This window comes from Cyrtonyx montezumae, unplaced genomic scaffold (genome assembly GCF_038088225.1).
Source record: "Cyrtonyx montezumae isolate F1298 unplaced genomic scaffold, pur_monq_1.0 scaffold_2, whole genome shotgun sequence".
Taxonomy (NCBI): Eukaryota; Metazoa; Chordata; class Aves; order Galliformes; family Odontophoridae; genus Cyrtonyx; species Cyrtonyx montezumae.
The window spans coordinates 13487243-13502691 of record NW_027071936.1 but is presented as its reverse complement, the minus strand read 5'-3'; the positions used below and the strand labels follow the sequence as shown (position 1 = coordinate 13502691).

Here is a 15449-nt window from a genome sequence, read left to right as displayed (position 1 = left end):
TGGGTTATCAGGTTGAGCTGAGGCTGAAGATGTTTTTGCAAACAAAGGCTTTTTTAGAAATTCTTTTCCTTGACTATCAGACTAACTGATGTGCATTTGATAAAGCTCCTTTAAAGCTTAATACTACTTGATGCAGCTGACTGCTGTAAATTAGAGGCATTATTGTCAGTTCCTGGAAAAGTCTGTCACTTATTTGTCTCTACTTCATCTCATGCTCTCAGTGAAACTATAGGTCTGGTGAAATGAACAGAATGGTTGTTAAGAGGAGTTCCTATCCTGGTTTTCCTGGTATCATATATGCAGCTGAGATTGTGTAGCTGTGACCATTTCTGGTACTGACTCAGCTTGCTTGCTTTGGCAGTGGTACAGATGAGAACTGGTTTCACAAGCATATCTAAGAGACAGTGGTACAGTAGCATCTCTGTAGTTTAGTGTCAAACACCACCTACAAGGCTGTGTCACGGAAGCCACCAGTCCAACTTACTAAGACAGCTCTAAAATATTAGGACAAATAATGTATGCTTGTTGTCAGGATGTCTCTGCTTCTGATGGTGAAAATTGTCGTGGCTTGTATTTCTTTTCACGAGGATGTTGTTTTGAACGATGGAGCAGCTCAGTTGATTTATTGTCCTGAAATGTGTTTCAAGAGGCTTCTTTGATAGGTGAGATTAAAAACTAGAAAGGAAGAAGTAATATCCTCAAGAGAGACCCAGGATTTTTGAGCAAATATAGCTATATATGCACATATATTTTAAGGTCAACTTTTGAAGAGCTCTTTGCTCATGAACTGAATCTGGTTCTGCATACAGAAATTGTGTGTTTATCTAAGGCATTGAGATGTAATTTCAGTTTCTACCATGTTAGCACAACTAATCCTTTCAGTGATGTTCAGCTTCTGCCAATTCTGTCAATGGACTAATTGTGTGAAGTGAAGCATACAAGCACAGCAGTGTTTTATGTACTACATCTTACCACTTCCTGACTCTGTCTCACTACCTTCTTGCAGTCTTCTAGCCAGATCTGTTGTACAGCTAGAAATGCCCAGGTTTGACAAGCTCTCTTGCATTGCAGGAAGCCAACTTTTATAGTGCATCCATAGGAAGCGTCTCCACTACAGCCTTTCACCACGCAGGAGAGAGACTGAAGATGTAGGCAGCTGGCAAATGTGAAAGCACTGAAGAGGTGTTGTGAGGCTGACAGTGCTTTTTATAGAGTGTCTGTTTTCTGGGAAGGACGTAAGAAGGCAGATAAACAAGCGATGACTGTGGCAAGCTGAGAAATAGCTGCGGCAGACCAGGATGTGCCAAAGAGAAGATGACTGCACAAAGGTAAGGATGCCAACATCATCCTATCCTTTTTCCTTCTGCTCGAGTGTTATCTTCAATATCAATGGGTCTTCCTTTGAAAACACTGATGTTTTATGGGGAATCTTGTGAATACTAAATAGCTATTTGGCATTACTTTGAGAAAAACATGGTAGTATTTTTATAGCTTGCTCTAGCCCTCTCAATTCCTTCTTTTTTTTTTTCCTAGTAACTCTTCAGACTGTTGAAATATTGATAACAGTTGAAAGATCAGGAATACTCCTGGATAATTCCTGCATAGACATTAATAGTCCAGCAAGACACTATTGGTGCTGGGGGAAATTGATGTTGAAGTTGATCAAGTCTTACAGAAGAGTTTTTGGCTCAAGATTAGAAATAACTCTGAAATGCACATTTTTCTCTTGGGTAAACTGTTTTTCCTTACAGGCCAGGAAGGATGTATTACTAATCTGTTTCAAAAACCTGTGTCTTAATGCCATGAATGACTCCAAAGGGAGACTGTCTGGGGGTTAATTTGTGTTCAGGTCTAACAGCGCAGTGTTGCAGCGTGTTTCAGGATGTTACTCAGCCTTGGTTTAAGTCTGTCAGCCAAACAAATGGTGAAATTCCTTTCATAGGTGTGGATTTGTGCCACGGCTGACGGATTTTTAAAATCCCAGGGGTAGTGTTGTCAGCCTGTTTTAATGTAGTTTACAGTTAGATCAGTATTGATGTTCAGTCACTTAATTTTTCTTTCCTGGTCCAATTATACCAAAGCAAGTCTTACAAATAATTTTGAGTTTTAGCTTCCCTTATGTTAAAAATGCCTGTGCTGTCTTTCCTTTAAACCTTCTCAGTGGTCTTTGCTTCTGGGCAGAAAGCACATGTGGAAAAGCACACTAGTGCCAGGTGTTGTTGCAAGACTTAATCCATGTATTAGAATTGTACCTTAAAAGGTAGTCTTAGTTTCAGCAGTTGGACTTCTAGTTACTTGGTTCTCAAATTACTCTTCAGATGGAGCTTCATGTGTTTGAATAGGACTGAGTTTGCAACCTGGTGTTCTGGAAAGTATGACCCTGCGTCAACGGTTTGTGGGGCAGTTTGACCCGGTACCGTGACAATTGAGGCAGGGGACCCACGGGCCCACACCCCAGGGAGGAGGAAGGGAAGAAGGGAAAAAGGAGAAGGGAGGTGGGCCTAGGAACCAAACAGCGGCAATGATGTGAGGAGGAAAGCTCATTTACTAAATAAGATATCAGAAAGCAAAATAACACAATATAATACAATATAACTGGGATGGAGGCAAATGAATCAAATAAAGCGAGAGAGAGTGTCCGATAACCCGAAGGCCTTACGCTAACGCTGAAGGACGGCTGCAACAAACACCCACTGCCGAGCTCCATCCCAAAGGGAAGAGAGGGTCCTGTGACTGCAGACAGTTCTTCTCTTTCCCTCTGGGCGGAAACACGTAAAAATGCAAAGCATCACGCAGCCCTCTGGGGAATGTAGTGTCTCTTTTGAGACAGGCATATCTGGAACTATCAATGATCCACGGAGCTGGAGCATTAACTCTTCAACTCCCAATGCACTACATGATGTTATGATGTGGAATATCAATGCCAAAAACCATAAAACCGTGACACCCTGGAAGCTGATATGTGTGTCATAACTATGGGATCGACTGTCTTCTAAAGTTGAGTGCTCTGGGATTTGAGAACGTGGGGTGCCAGCATTGCTCAGATGAGCTGGACGCTTTAATAAATGACTGGAAAGTAATGGTAACAGTTAATGACTTGCTAGTAATTCTTAAGCATGACAGACTTGGTTGCGGAGACTACTTTCTGGTTGGCAGTGGTCATAGTCGTGTTATTGGAAGTTAGGCAATCCTGAGTGCAGAAACTTACGTAAGGGTCTTTAGCACCTTCTGATGTGTAGGTCTTTAGCACCTTCTGATCTGAGTCTTTGCACACGCTTCATAACTCTGAGATCGACTAGAGTGGCTGAGAAATGACTGCTCAAGAGCATTCTAATCTCTGAATGACCAAATTTGGATGTGCCTGAATGACTGTCCTTTTCATTTTTGTCTTACAGGTCCTCCGGTTCCATCAGCCACCAGCTGATAACATTGCAGCAGTGTGGGTGTTGCCTTAAGGATCAGGAGGTGTCCTGTCCGCTTCGTGGTTTCTCTTTTGGTCCTGCTGGGTAAACACTGGAGAGAGCTCAATATGTGGGGAGAGCACAGGTTTGAAGAGAGTTGTCAAGCCAGCTGTTGCACATACATGCATCTGTGAAAAGTACTTTAAGTCCAGGGGCCTCTGTCACATTGTGAGGATGTACAAACTGTTACATTGGTTGGAGTAGACTCTGCTTTTTGAGAGATGATGCTCAGACGAGGATTTCTTGCATTTCTCCCTCGACTTGTAGGCTTGCTGGTGGTGGCATGTTGCTCTGTGTCCATTGTTTATATGTTGGCTTGCACACCCAAGGGTGACACTGAGCAGCTCTCCTTCCCCAGGGTGCACAGTCCGACTGCAAAGGAGGGATATGAAGCTATTCTGCAGGAGCGAGAAGAGCAGCACCACGATTACATCATCAGTTTGAAGAAACAAATTGCCCAGCTGAAGGCTGAGCTCCAGGCCAAGAGTGAACAGCTTAAGAGCATGCAGGACCAGAACTCAGACCCCTTGGACTTTCGGCTTGACCACAGTAACCCAGAGAAGGCTCAGGCTAGTCTGCTGGCTTACCTTCGTGCCCAAATAGACAAAGCAGAGGTGCACAGCGGTGTTAAGCTGTCCACAGAGTATGCAGCTGTACCCTTTGAGAGCTTTACCCTACAGAAGGTGTACCAGCTGGAGACAGGGCTGACACGCCACCCGGAAGAGAAACCTGTGAGGAAGGATAAGCGAGATGAGCTGGTAGAGGTGATTGAGCTAGCTGTTGGGAATTTGAACAACTTGGAGGGAGACAGCAATACAAAGCACCGTGTATACACAACTTCTGACTTCGTTGAAGGTTTGTATGCAGATAGTAGGTTTGAGTCCACCTGCAGAGCTGCTGAGCGGGACTGCTTTGCTGAGGGTCATGGGGTAACATTATAGCACAGAAGTATGGAACAGTGTTAGTGCTGTGACCCAGAAGGCTATCTTGGACACAGCTGCGGTATCACAGCTTGTCTGGGGAACAGGACTTTGTGACAACAGAACCTCAGTCTGTCAAAGTAACCAGCAGTGTATGCTCACAGTTATTTAGTCATGTGGTTGCTTCAGAACTGACAGAGCAAGTTAAAAATGACCAGGCCGCGATCCCAACTTTGTTACCAGTGTTAAGGTTGACAGCTCCAGTTCCAATCCAAACAGTGTGGCTGCTCTGAGTTAAAAGTGCAGGGGATTGTGCAGCAGAAACATGTAGGACAAGATTTCACAGGCCTTGTTTCCAAGGGTTCATGATTATTATTGACTAAGAAAGCTACTTTTTAATTTTTAAAATGGTGTCCTGCTTTCACTTTGAAGCTGGCACATTGCCCGTTTTGTTATTCATTAGTGTTGTCTGAGAGATTTAATCCACAGCTGACCTTGCTGAGTTTTATGTAAGAATAGAAAATTGTTTTCCTGATCTGTTCATGCTTGTACTGTGGATGTAGGAGGCATTTTGGTAGATGCCTACGTTTTACATCTTTATTTACTGAACATCAGGGACCGGGGCATGGGCAGAGAGCTGGAAAGTGCTTGTCTACTTAACTGAAGCTACACACTTGAAGTTTGCTTCCGTCTGTTTGCTCATTGTAAAACACATTTTTTCTGAGATGCTTCTTGCCATGTAGAGTGCTTCATGTTCCAGTGAAGTTATCTCTTTTGTTAGAGCATATTTCTTATGCTCCGTCAAAGATATTTGCCTGGTTTCCGGTGGACCAAGGCAGAAACCGGTGTGTACAAAAGCATGTGGAGGGCATAATGAATGCTGCAGCACAGCGGTTAACAGTGGTGTTAGGTAGCCAGCAAAGCAGACCGTTTCTTTTTTTTTCTAGAGCTGTCCAGTACAACTCAGGCTTACTGGGAGATGCGACCAAGCTCTGCACTGAAAGTAATAAAACTTAACATGACATAAAGCTTATATGGTTGCTGTTTTAGAATTAACAGCACATGCAAGCTGTGTGCATCCTTCACCTAGAATGTGCAGTTACTGCTATTGTCTCAAGGTTGGACTGGTGGGAGACATGAAAAGAAAAACCAGGTAATCAAGGTCAGAGAAGTTGAAAACCTGAAGTGTTGCTGTTGACGTGACACTTTGTTTTTACCTGTATCAATCATCTCTGACACTGGCTCGAGTCCTGCTTACTCAGTAGGGATGCCAATCCTGCAATTTAGTATAGCTAGCATATTGGGTTAAGCAAGAAAATCTTAATTTGTTTGAGCTTCTTGCAAGGATTTCCTTTATTCTTGTATCTCAAATCTGTTACCTATCGTCAGGTTTTCAGTGTTAGGCCATTGCTAATGTATAGCAGTAGACAGAGTGGTGGCGTGCAGGAAGGTGTTTCTTCAGGTACTTTTAGTTAATGGAAAGTGTTTCATCTCTGTATGATTTCTTACTCTTCTATTTATAGACAACCACTTGTGCACAAGAGTGAGTCTGTGACACTACCTTGCATATGAACTAAATTACTTTTAAGGAGATTTGCTGTTAATGTGAAATTGGATACGTTTCTCAGACAGTTCTCCTTCCAAGAGTTATAGCTGACGCACGGTGGATTTTTCCATTTTTTTTCTTGCTCAGAACTGAGAGAAGCACACCTTCCCCTGGGGCCTGAAGTGTAACCATCTGGCAGCTTCTATGACCTCCTCAGCTTATAGAGAGAAGCTTGAGCCATTCAGTTGCTGTAATCTTGCCCTTGGCCACCTTGTTTCTACCACTTTCTATTCCCAGTTATCTGGATTCCTGCTTCAAGGAGTTACTAAGGAACAACATGGAAAAGATAGGGAATCTCTCTGTTCTATAAGCGAAGACCTGTTATGTTTCCAATTGGAAGCTGGTTGCTTAGTGGGCAGAGTAGCAGGTTGGGTCATTAAGTCATGTATGTTGCCATAGAGCTGGACAGATTCGGAAGTTATTCATTTGTTCAAAAATAGAGGTAACTATTTGAAGACTCTCAGAAGCTTGAGCAGCTGTACCTATAGGAGCACTTCTGTGAGATGTTTTTATTAAAAAAAAAAGCACTTATTGTACTGTCAAGTATGTTGTACTGTAAATGTTTTTGCCTTTGGTTATCTAAATAATTGGAGTTTTAAGATGTGAGACAAATAAAAAGGAGTGACCCTACTTTCTGAAGTTGACAGGTACCGGTGATGGGCTACCCAGTGCAGATTTAACCTGGGAATTTACTGGGAGAAAAGATAATGCCTTTCCTTAAAAGAGGGTTTTTTTTACTCTGAAGTGGGAAGACCACTGTAATATTGAGTTGCAAAGGGAATGGTGAATGCTGAACGGTGGATGCTTAAGTGATTTCTGCATAATCCAACAGAATACCAGTAGAGGGCTTGCATATAGGCATGGGATCATTGTGGTAGGAGTAGACCTTGAAGATCATCTAGTTCATCCATCCACATACCACCAGTGTTGCATCCAGGAAGTGTTTCTGTTGGCAATGGAAAACCTGTGGTCTGTCATCTCAGTGGAACTAAAATTGTCATCTACTCAACAACATTTTAATCAAGTGGGCTGAAGATATTCAGGCTCACTTCTGAGGCTTGCTGCCTGAATCACACTGATCCTTTTTTAAGACAAGTTTCATTAGCACTATGCTGCCTAAGTGTTGCTGCTTAAAAAAAAAAAAAAGAAAAACCCACAAAAAAGCAAAAAACAAACAAACAAAAAAACAAAGCCAAGAAGAAACAAATTAAAAACAGGACTGTTATACTCAATGCACTTATAACTATGTTAAAATAGCTGTGTTCAGCTTGCATGCAGTTCTCTTGAAGACAAAAAGTTGGAATTATAGATTTTTGGATTACTGCCTTGCAGAACAGTACTTTGCCTTCACCTGGGCTGCTTGTTTTCAGCTGAGCTTTAAGTGTTGAACAGAACTGTGGTGCCAGAAGCAGCCTCTGTTGGTGTGTGTGTAGTATAGGGTAGGGACCCTTTCAGACACTTTGTGCACTGTCTTTTAAGGAGCATCTTCATTTGACAAAGCTTCTCCAGTTTGACAAATAAATTATATAGCTCTGGGGAAATATTATTTCTGATCACATTGTTCCTTGGCTGTAGTAGGAGAGGATGTAGAAAACTTATAGGTGCCACCTGGTATGTCTTATTAAATGGGTTAATTTAATCTTTTATTAAGAAACATGTGGGTACATGAAGTCAAAAATGAAACATTCCCATCTATTTCTCTCTGAAGAAAATGTATGTCAGACTTAATTTAGGTTTTCTTTTTTTGTTTATCTTAATGGCAGAAGGCTATGTTATGTTTCCACAAAACAATCTTCCTTGGCGTGGCTTATATTAAAAAATAAGGAATGAGTACCCCCAGGGATACACTTGGGTTATCAGAAAGCTTTATGTAATAGCAGGATCAATTCAAAGGCCCAGATTTCTATTTTCTGACCATCAGAAAGAGGAAGTGCAGGACCAATTAAGTCATCACTACAGATGATCTCCAGTGCAGCTTCCAGTTTAGTAATGGTAGTTTATGGCTTGTAACTTAGGCAGACTGGTATAAGAAGGTAGGGAGAAGCAAGACCACAGTTCTAAAAGATGGGCAGAAAGATAAAGATGGATCTTCTGTCTCACTGGAGTCCTGTGTGATGGTGGAGGAAGGAAGCTGTTGTTTATTAACTTGACAATAAAAATAAAACCTGAACAAACTGGTCAGTACAATCTCTTCATGTAGTATTAAGCTGCTGATGTGCACGTTTAAGAATAAAAGAGTTCTGCAGGGCCAGAAGTGTCATTTTGAACGGGTAACACCTGTAGCCTTTCAGCCATCTATGTCACGTTTAAGTTATCAGTAGTGTTGCGATAGGCTGTGGCTATTACTTCTTGTGTCAGCCCACAGCAGGGGATGAATTGCACCTGCAGAGAATGTTGAAAGTTCATTCCACATAGCAAATAAATATATCCAAAGAATACTCTCTACCTACAATAGAAAACCTGTCCAGAAACACCTATGCAGCCTTAACTTTACAATACCTGCTGTACTGCAATGTCTAAGCCGTGTTTTTGGTGGTGTTTCCTCCTGCAGCCGGGCTGGGGCAGCTCAGCAGTGGGGAGGGGCTTGTTTGATGCAGGAAGGGACATAGTTCAGTCTGTAGAAGGTAACAGTCCTTGGTTACTTTGTATGAATTAAGTATCCTCTGAAGCTGTCCAATGCAGCCTGAAGGATTTGTTCTGCTTTTATTTTGTGGCAAATGCTACTTTGTCATCCTTGCAGACCATTGCCCAGGAGTGGTCTGAAAAAACAAGAACAGAGTGTCTGCTGGGTTATACTGTGTAAGAGCGGATGGTGAGCTACAGGGGGCTGTATTTGAGACAAGTGTAGGTGTGCACCTGTTAGAATACCGATTAACTCCTACAGCCCAACTGCTGGTCTGACTGCCTTCTCCAATGATAATTGCATATTGGTTTAATAGCAAATATTTAATGCCTCTGCTGCATTTTCAGCTTAGAAGCAGCCCATTAAGACTGCATCGTTTTTCCTTGTTCTAGATCTGAGTTTTATTCCAAAATCTCTCTCTTGTCCTTGCACAGGGATCTACCGCACAGAAAAAGACAAAGGCACGTTGTATGAGCTGACTTTTAAAGGGGACACAAAACACCAGTTCAAGAAGATTGTTCTATTTCGTCCATTTGGTCCTGTAATGAAAGTGAAAAACGAAAATGTGAATATGGCTGACACACTTATTAATGTCATTGTGCCTTTGGCCAAGAGAGCCAGCAAGTTTCGTCAGTTCATGCAGAATTTCAGGTAGGTCTCCATCCCGGTGCTGCTTCTCGTTTATGTTACTTGCTAAGTAAGATGCAACTTCAGGCGTTGTCGAGACCTCCCTTAGTAGCAGTTATGCTACGTTTGCATAGCCTTTTACTGTGTGTTTAAGAAACTGTTTTTGAGGCTAAGGGGTGTGAAAGGCATTTTATTCTTAACGCGTTGTCTTTGGCAGAAAAGCAGCTGTATTTTAGTCATCAAGGTTTCTGATTTTCACGTATCACTGAAGCACAAGATTGTAGGGTTGGAAGGAACCTCTGAAGCGAATCTGGTCTAATGCCTGTGCAGGTTCCTGAGAGTAGGTTGTAGTACCTGGCTTGTGTGTCTAAGTCTGTTTTCTTGGGCATGCGTTATTGTGTGGTAGCGTAAGAATTTCACTCTGCAAGTTTCAGAGGGAAAATAGAGAATTAGCGCCCCCAGATACTTTGCCAGGCTTCATTTGGGAAAATATTCAGGCAATGAAAGTCAGAAGGGAAAAGTATTCAAACTTCAGAATAGTTAGGGGTTGGTAATTTTTAAGTCCTATTCTTTTTCAGCGTAGACATGATCTTTGGAGGGAAAGTGTAACTGAAATGTCGCTTTAAATAGCTGCCCAGAAAAGGCTGTCTTAGCGACAGACAGTGACTCCTGCAATGGGCTTTATTTTGATAATTCTAGCCATCATAAATAGGCTCCTCGTCTAAGTTAACCATCTGAGAGATGTTTGTTTTAGGCTGGGAGAAATCATCCTCTGGTCATCCTGATCTCTCTACTGATTAGAGAAAAAGTCTCACTGATTAAACTTCGTACTAAGGTGACATGTGTAGTGATAGGTTATGTTAGGTGTACCCTTAGGCTTTTGGCTTTATCTCCAGGTGATAGTTGACTTTAGGAAATGTTCCTTAGCAAATTGACCAAGATCTGAATTTGTAAGAATCCGTTATAGAAACTAAATAAAAACGGAGGTTAAGAAGTAGAGATTGTATAGCATGTTTACAATCCTTCTCGTCGTGTTCTTATAAGTGGCACAGTTAATGTCTGCCGGCCCATTCTTACTGGGTCTGGGTGAGGGTTTTAAACAATGTTCTGTTAACATAGCAAACGCTCTTTCGAGCGTTGTTATCCAACCTGCCTAAAAGGTAGTCAGTCTGCAATCCCTTCTAGCAGAGGCAGCGAGCCCCTTGGTTGGTGAAGAGATCTCTGCTGGTGAACTGTGCCCTCAGGAATGCCTTCCAAGGCTCACCCTACTCTGTCTTCCCCATTAAGTGCTGGTTACTGAAGCAAGCTAACTTCATAAATCTGTCTCTGTTCTCTAGGGAAATGGGCATTCAGCAGGATGGGAGAATTCACCTCACAGTAGTTTACTTTGGAAAAGAACAAGTGAATGAAGTCAAAGCTATACTTGAAAATACCTCCAAGTAAGTATCTGAATAGCTGTGAACGTAGGCAGTGATTTTGTCATGAACTGGAGACTAGATTTAGAAAAAAAAAACAAGCAACTGCATTGGAGGAAAAAAAAATCATTGTTTGTTTGTATCAGCTGTAAATGGTGTTATTTCTGACAGTCCCAGATTTTTGAAAGTGACTTTTTAACTGTTAAGTCTGTAGGCTAACTTCCAGAGACAGGTGCAGACAATCTAGTAGAGCATACAGGACCTAGATACTGTTGACCGTCTAGCTAAAAGATCTTGTCTTGATCGGCTTTGTTATAATCTCCAGGCTCGAAGAAAGTCCTTACTTATATAGACACCATAGGTAATATGACCACAGGTATTTTATAGTTGCCTGCTGAAGATACTGTCCAGCTTATAGGGGTTTTTGTTTGCCCAAGGAGTGCCTCTTACGGGAACACTAGCATAATTGTATGCAGGTCAAGCTCTGAAAGTAGATGTAGTGGAATTCTCCTTGAGATTTGAAGAGGTCATCTGTGCCCCTGAAGTGCTCTCAGAACCCTAGTATGATGGATTTCTAGGCGGTTTTATATTGGATTTCCATACCCACTTGCACTAAGAGCTGTGAGTGTATGTTGATGAATATTTTCCTACCCTAGATCAACCAATTTCAAGAACTTCACTTTCATCCAATTGAATGAAGAGTTTTCCAGGGGCAAAGGACTAGACATCGGTGCTCGAGTTTGGAAAGGAAGTAATGTTGTTCTCTTTTTTTGCGATGTGGACATATACTTCACAGCTGAATTCCTGAACTCCTGTAGACTGAACACACAGCCAGGTACTGCTACTCATGATTAACGTAGCCAGATCCATAGCTACGGTGTAACACTTACAGTATTATTGTATTTGAATTGGTAACAAAGCTGCTGTAAATCATTCTTAAAACTTAAGAAACCAATTAATAAGGCGTATGAAAATTCCGTTGCTGGTTGGCTTTTGGAAAGTTACAACACCCCCACACCCACTGGTCATTGAATTCCTTGCCTTTGGCACCTGTACTTTCTGGAGCTGAGCCTTTTTGTTGATTATATCCTCACATTTGCATTCCCATGCAAAGAATATAACTTGACTTGAAAACTTCTGTGGCCGTATGGTTTCGGTTCAGTCTGGAGAGCATCTTGTAGGTGTTTTATACTGTTTAAAAAACAAATAATTAACCCATTGTCGTTTCCAGGAAAGAAAGTTTTTTATCCTGTACTCTTCAGCCAATATAATCCCAGTATAATTTATGGTCATCAGGATTCCATTCCATCTTTAGAACAGCAGCTGGTAAGTATATGTTTTACAGAATGCCTGCTTTTATATGTACGAAGCTCTCAATTTGAAACAGTGCATGTGTTCTTAGGAAGTATTTTGCTATTCCTTGTGCAGTGACATGCATAAGACACGAGTACTACGCGGACAAAATTAAGTATAGCAGTTACCTCACAGTGAGTTCTGAAGTTATTTCACCCCAAAATATATTGGTACAGTTTATTTTAGCCCTTGTTTGTTCTCTCTGATTAGAGTATGTTAGAGATCCTCAGGCTTGTGAACACAGTGCTTGGAAAGGAAATAGAGTTTAGCTCACAAACTCTCATAAATTCCACAAACTGCTTCGTCAGGACTGTGCAAATATTTATAGCTAATATTTGAATCATAAAATGCGGTGCTTATTTCAGAAAAAGCTTCTTGATTTCAAGAAGTACTGCCACTCTCATTTTTATGTAGATATTTATATTTTCAGCCTGCATTAGTTCCTGGGCACGAGGCCAGATCTCTGCCATTAAAACACAGCAGTTATCTCTATCCCGGTACTTGGGCTGATGAGAAAAAAAGACTTCTGAAATCTTTGCAAGAAATGGATCTGTGCTGGAGCTATTTGTGCAGAAGCTGTTTGCACTAATGGGAAATAATATTGCTAATGTATATGAGTAGCTTGCATCGAGGGCATAGTTAAGGAGATGTCGTGTTACAGTGCAGACCTGAAAGATTAGATCTTATTTTCTTTTAATTGTTTTCTTTGGCGGCTTGGCTTTTTTAAGTGAAAGAAGAAACAAGGAAGAGAGAGCAACAGGAGCAGTAAAATAAAAAAAAGCCACTTAAATGACGACGGTTATGAACAAAGGGGGGAAAGGCATGAATGAGAAGTCAGGAGAGACTATTTTGGAAGAGGAATTTTTGGTAAAGGAAATGCTGCTGGGATTGATAAAACCAGAAATGGAAATCCTGGCTCATCTCCTGCAACCTGGTTGCAAAGGAAGCCAAAACTTTCAAAAATAGCTGCTTAAGGGTACGTTTGTAACCGCCCCTTGAAGAAGGTGAAGTGCTGCTGACTTCCTTAGAGGATTTAAATACCTGTTCCAGTCTGTTGAAACCCTTGGATGTCTCATGTTAGGTCATTCGCAGGTGTAAATTATGACCTTGGTGGTCTATTTTTGTATATTTACTTTGAAAATAATAGCTGTGCTCTCTAATTGCTCTGATCTTCTATCTATAGTACACTGTATTTTTGTAGTCCATCTCAGTGTTGTGGACAGCATATCTATTATGACATAGATTTGTATGGAATATATATTTACTTTGAACATTTCTGGACTCTAGTTTTAGCTGATAGCTAAAATATATAGCAAAAACTGTCCTTAACACTTTTTGAATTTTGCTCCAAATCAAGTTAATCAAGAAGCTGTCATTTGTACAATCAGGTCAGAGTATCTGTTTTCTTCCAGAGCTCTCGTGGTCCACAATCCAGATGCCACCCATCAGCTCCATTGCAGTCTGGCTTTTCTGTCTTACCAGTATGTTTCTTGCTTGTGATTTGTGTCCCACAGACAGATGATTTTGGATGTTGATGTACCTCTGAGATTGTGGTGGGATATTTATCTATTTTGCCTACATCAGCAAAAGCTGATCCTTCAGTGTCAGGGGATTTATCCATAATAGGTAATGACATGGTTGCTTTTCTGGGCAGAAACATGCTATGAATATCTACAGAAGTTGGTAGATGGGCTACAAATTTACATGGCATAGAGTGAATTGGCTGCTGTTCCTGTTTCTGATGGCATTTGAGACCTTATTTCTCTGCTGCTCACGCTGTAAGCATTTCTGCTACCATATAAATGTTCCTTTCCCCTCATGCAGATTATTAAAAAAGAAACTGGATTTTGGAGAGACTTTGGTTTTGGGATGACTTGCCAGTACAGATCTGATTTTATCAACATAGGTAAGAAAAATACACTCGAATACATTGGCAGTTTTAGTAAAACTTTGAAAAATGTGATCAGCTTTCTTTTCCCTGGCCAGCGTGTGTCAATGCCTCTGCTTTGCAGCAGCGATCTGGCTAGGTGTTCAGGCTATTCCCGAGTGCCATAGAGGTTACTAGAATCTAAGCACTGATTACTGCAGATAAAGCAATTGTGGCTGGTGGTGGAAGACTTTGAAGTTCAGGAATTTTGGACGCATTGTTGGCAGAAAGCATGGCTATTTTCAAGGGCTGACTGGAGCTAGAAAACAGCTGTAGTGCAATTTATAGCGTCAGGTTTGGTATTGGAAGGTACGTGTTTCTAGAGTTATTCTGGATTTTCTTTGTGTCAGGTGGCTTTGATCTGGACATTAAAGGCTGGGGTGGTGAAGATGTACACCTGTACCGCAAATACCTTCACAGCAATCTCATCGTGATCAGAACGCCCGTCAGGGGTCTCTTCCATCTCTGGCATGAAAAACAATGTCTGGATGAACTGACCCCAGAGCAGTACAAAATGTGCATGCAATCCAAGGCCATGAACGAGGCTTCTCACGGCCAGCTAGGGATGCTTGTTTTCAGGCAAGAGATTGAAACCCACCTCCACAGACAGAAACTGAGCAGTAAGAAGACTTGAAGCCAGAATTTTGCTAACAGAACGTGAGTTAAGACTGAAAGAGGATGAACATTTCAGCAGGCCGGCAGCGAAAGCAGATGAAAGAAAGTGCTTCTTCTGAATTTTTCATAATTGGGCTTTTCAATTCTCCAGTAGCCTGTCCAGCACTTGCTTCTGAGGGATACTTGAACACTTGATGAGATTAAAAGTCACGGAGACAACAAACATAATATTCATCAATCAATTCATAAATACCAGTGTGTTACACTAATGAAGGATATGTTCTTTCATTTGAACATTTGTAAGACGGATACAGTTGTTTAAAAGATTGACCCTTCGGTGGTTTAATAATTATGATCTATTCTTTACATATATAAAAAGGGCTGTGTTCAAAAATATAGAGTTCCTGCTCTAGAAAGGAAATCTGATTGTTAACAATGGTTAAGCTGGAGTGACCGAAAATCTGTTTTCCTTTTGGGGACTTGGGTGGGGGGACAGCTGCAGTGCGCTTACAAGATTATTCACCAGTTCATTCAGTGACAGGAGGCATCCCAGTGCTTTCTAAAATTCAGGAAGAGAATGTCCTGCCAGTCAACTGTGATTTTTCCAGAACACGTGAGGTTAGTGTTGATTCTAAATAGAATTGTGGACAGTAAACCAAAAGCAATCAGCTGTGTCTATATCACATGAATCAGATCGTGTATTTCTGCTTCAGAATACTGTAAGTATCTCAATATCCTTTTTTTTTTTAATGGAGTTGGTTTTGCCTGGGAATTATGTTGTCACTACTTGTGGTTTTCAAACTCTAGCCTTACTAGGAAACAGTACAGCCTTCCAACACTTGGAAAATGCTCTGCAGATGTGTTTTTCCTGGATGGGAGCTTGGTTCAGATAAATGAATTGA

At 41.3% G+C, this 15449-nt stretch overlaps 1 protein-coding gene across 1 annotated transcript; it reads left to right on the top strand.

Moving 5' to 3' along the window:
• The first annotated feature begins 3467 nt into the window (after positions 1–3467).
• CSGALNACT1 (chondroitin sulfate N-acetylgalactosaminyltransferase 1) lies at positions 3468–14767 on the top strand. The gene is made up of 7 exons (XM_065736393.1): positions 3468–4316; positions 9045–9261; positions 10575–10676; positions 11309–11487; positions 11884–11978; positions 13830–13911; positions 14283–14767. The coding sequence occupies exons 1-7, from the start codon at positions 3683–3685 to the stop codon at positions 14564–14566; spliced, it is 1593 nt and encodes a 530-aa protein (XP_065592465.1). The 5' UTR covers positions 3468–3682; the 3' UTR covers positions 14567–14767.
• Positions 14768–15449: the final 682 nt, after the last annotated feature.

Excerpts from the sequence above, each read along its gene's own strand:
- CSGALNACT1 (XM_065736393.1), top strand. The coding sequence starts at position 3,683 with ATGATGCTCAGACGAGGATTTCTTGCATTTCTCCCTCGACTTGTAGGC. Across the intron at positions 10,677-11,308 it reads ATACTTGAAAATACCTCCAA|ATCAACCAATTTCAAGAACT; the intron begins GTAAGTATCTGA and ends TTCCTACCCTAG. Across the intron at positions 11,488-11,883 it reads TAGACTGAACACACAGCCAG|GAAAGAAAGTTTTTTATCCT; the intron begins GTACTGCTACTC and ends TGTCGTTTCCAG.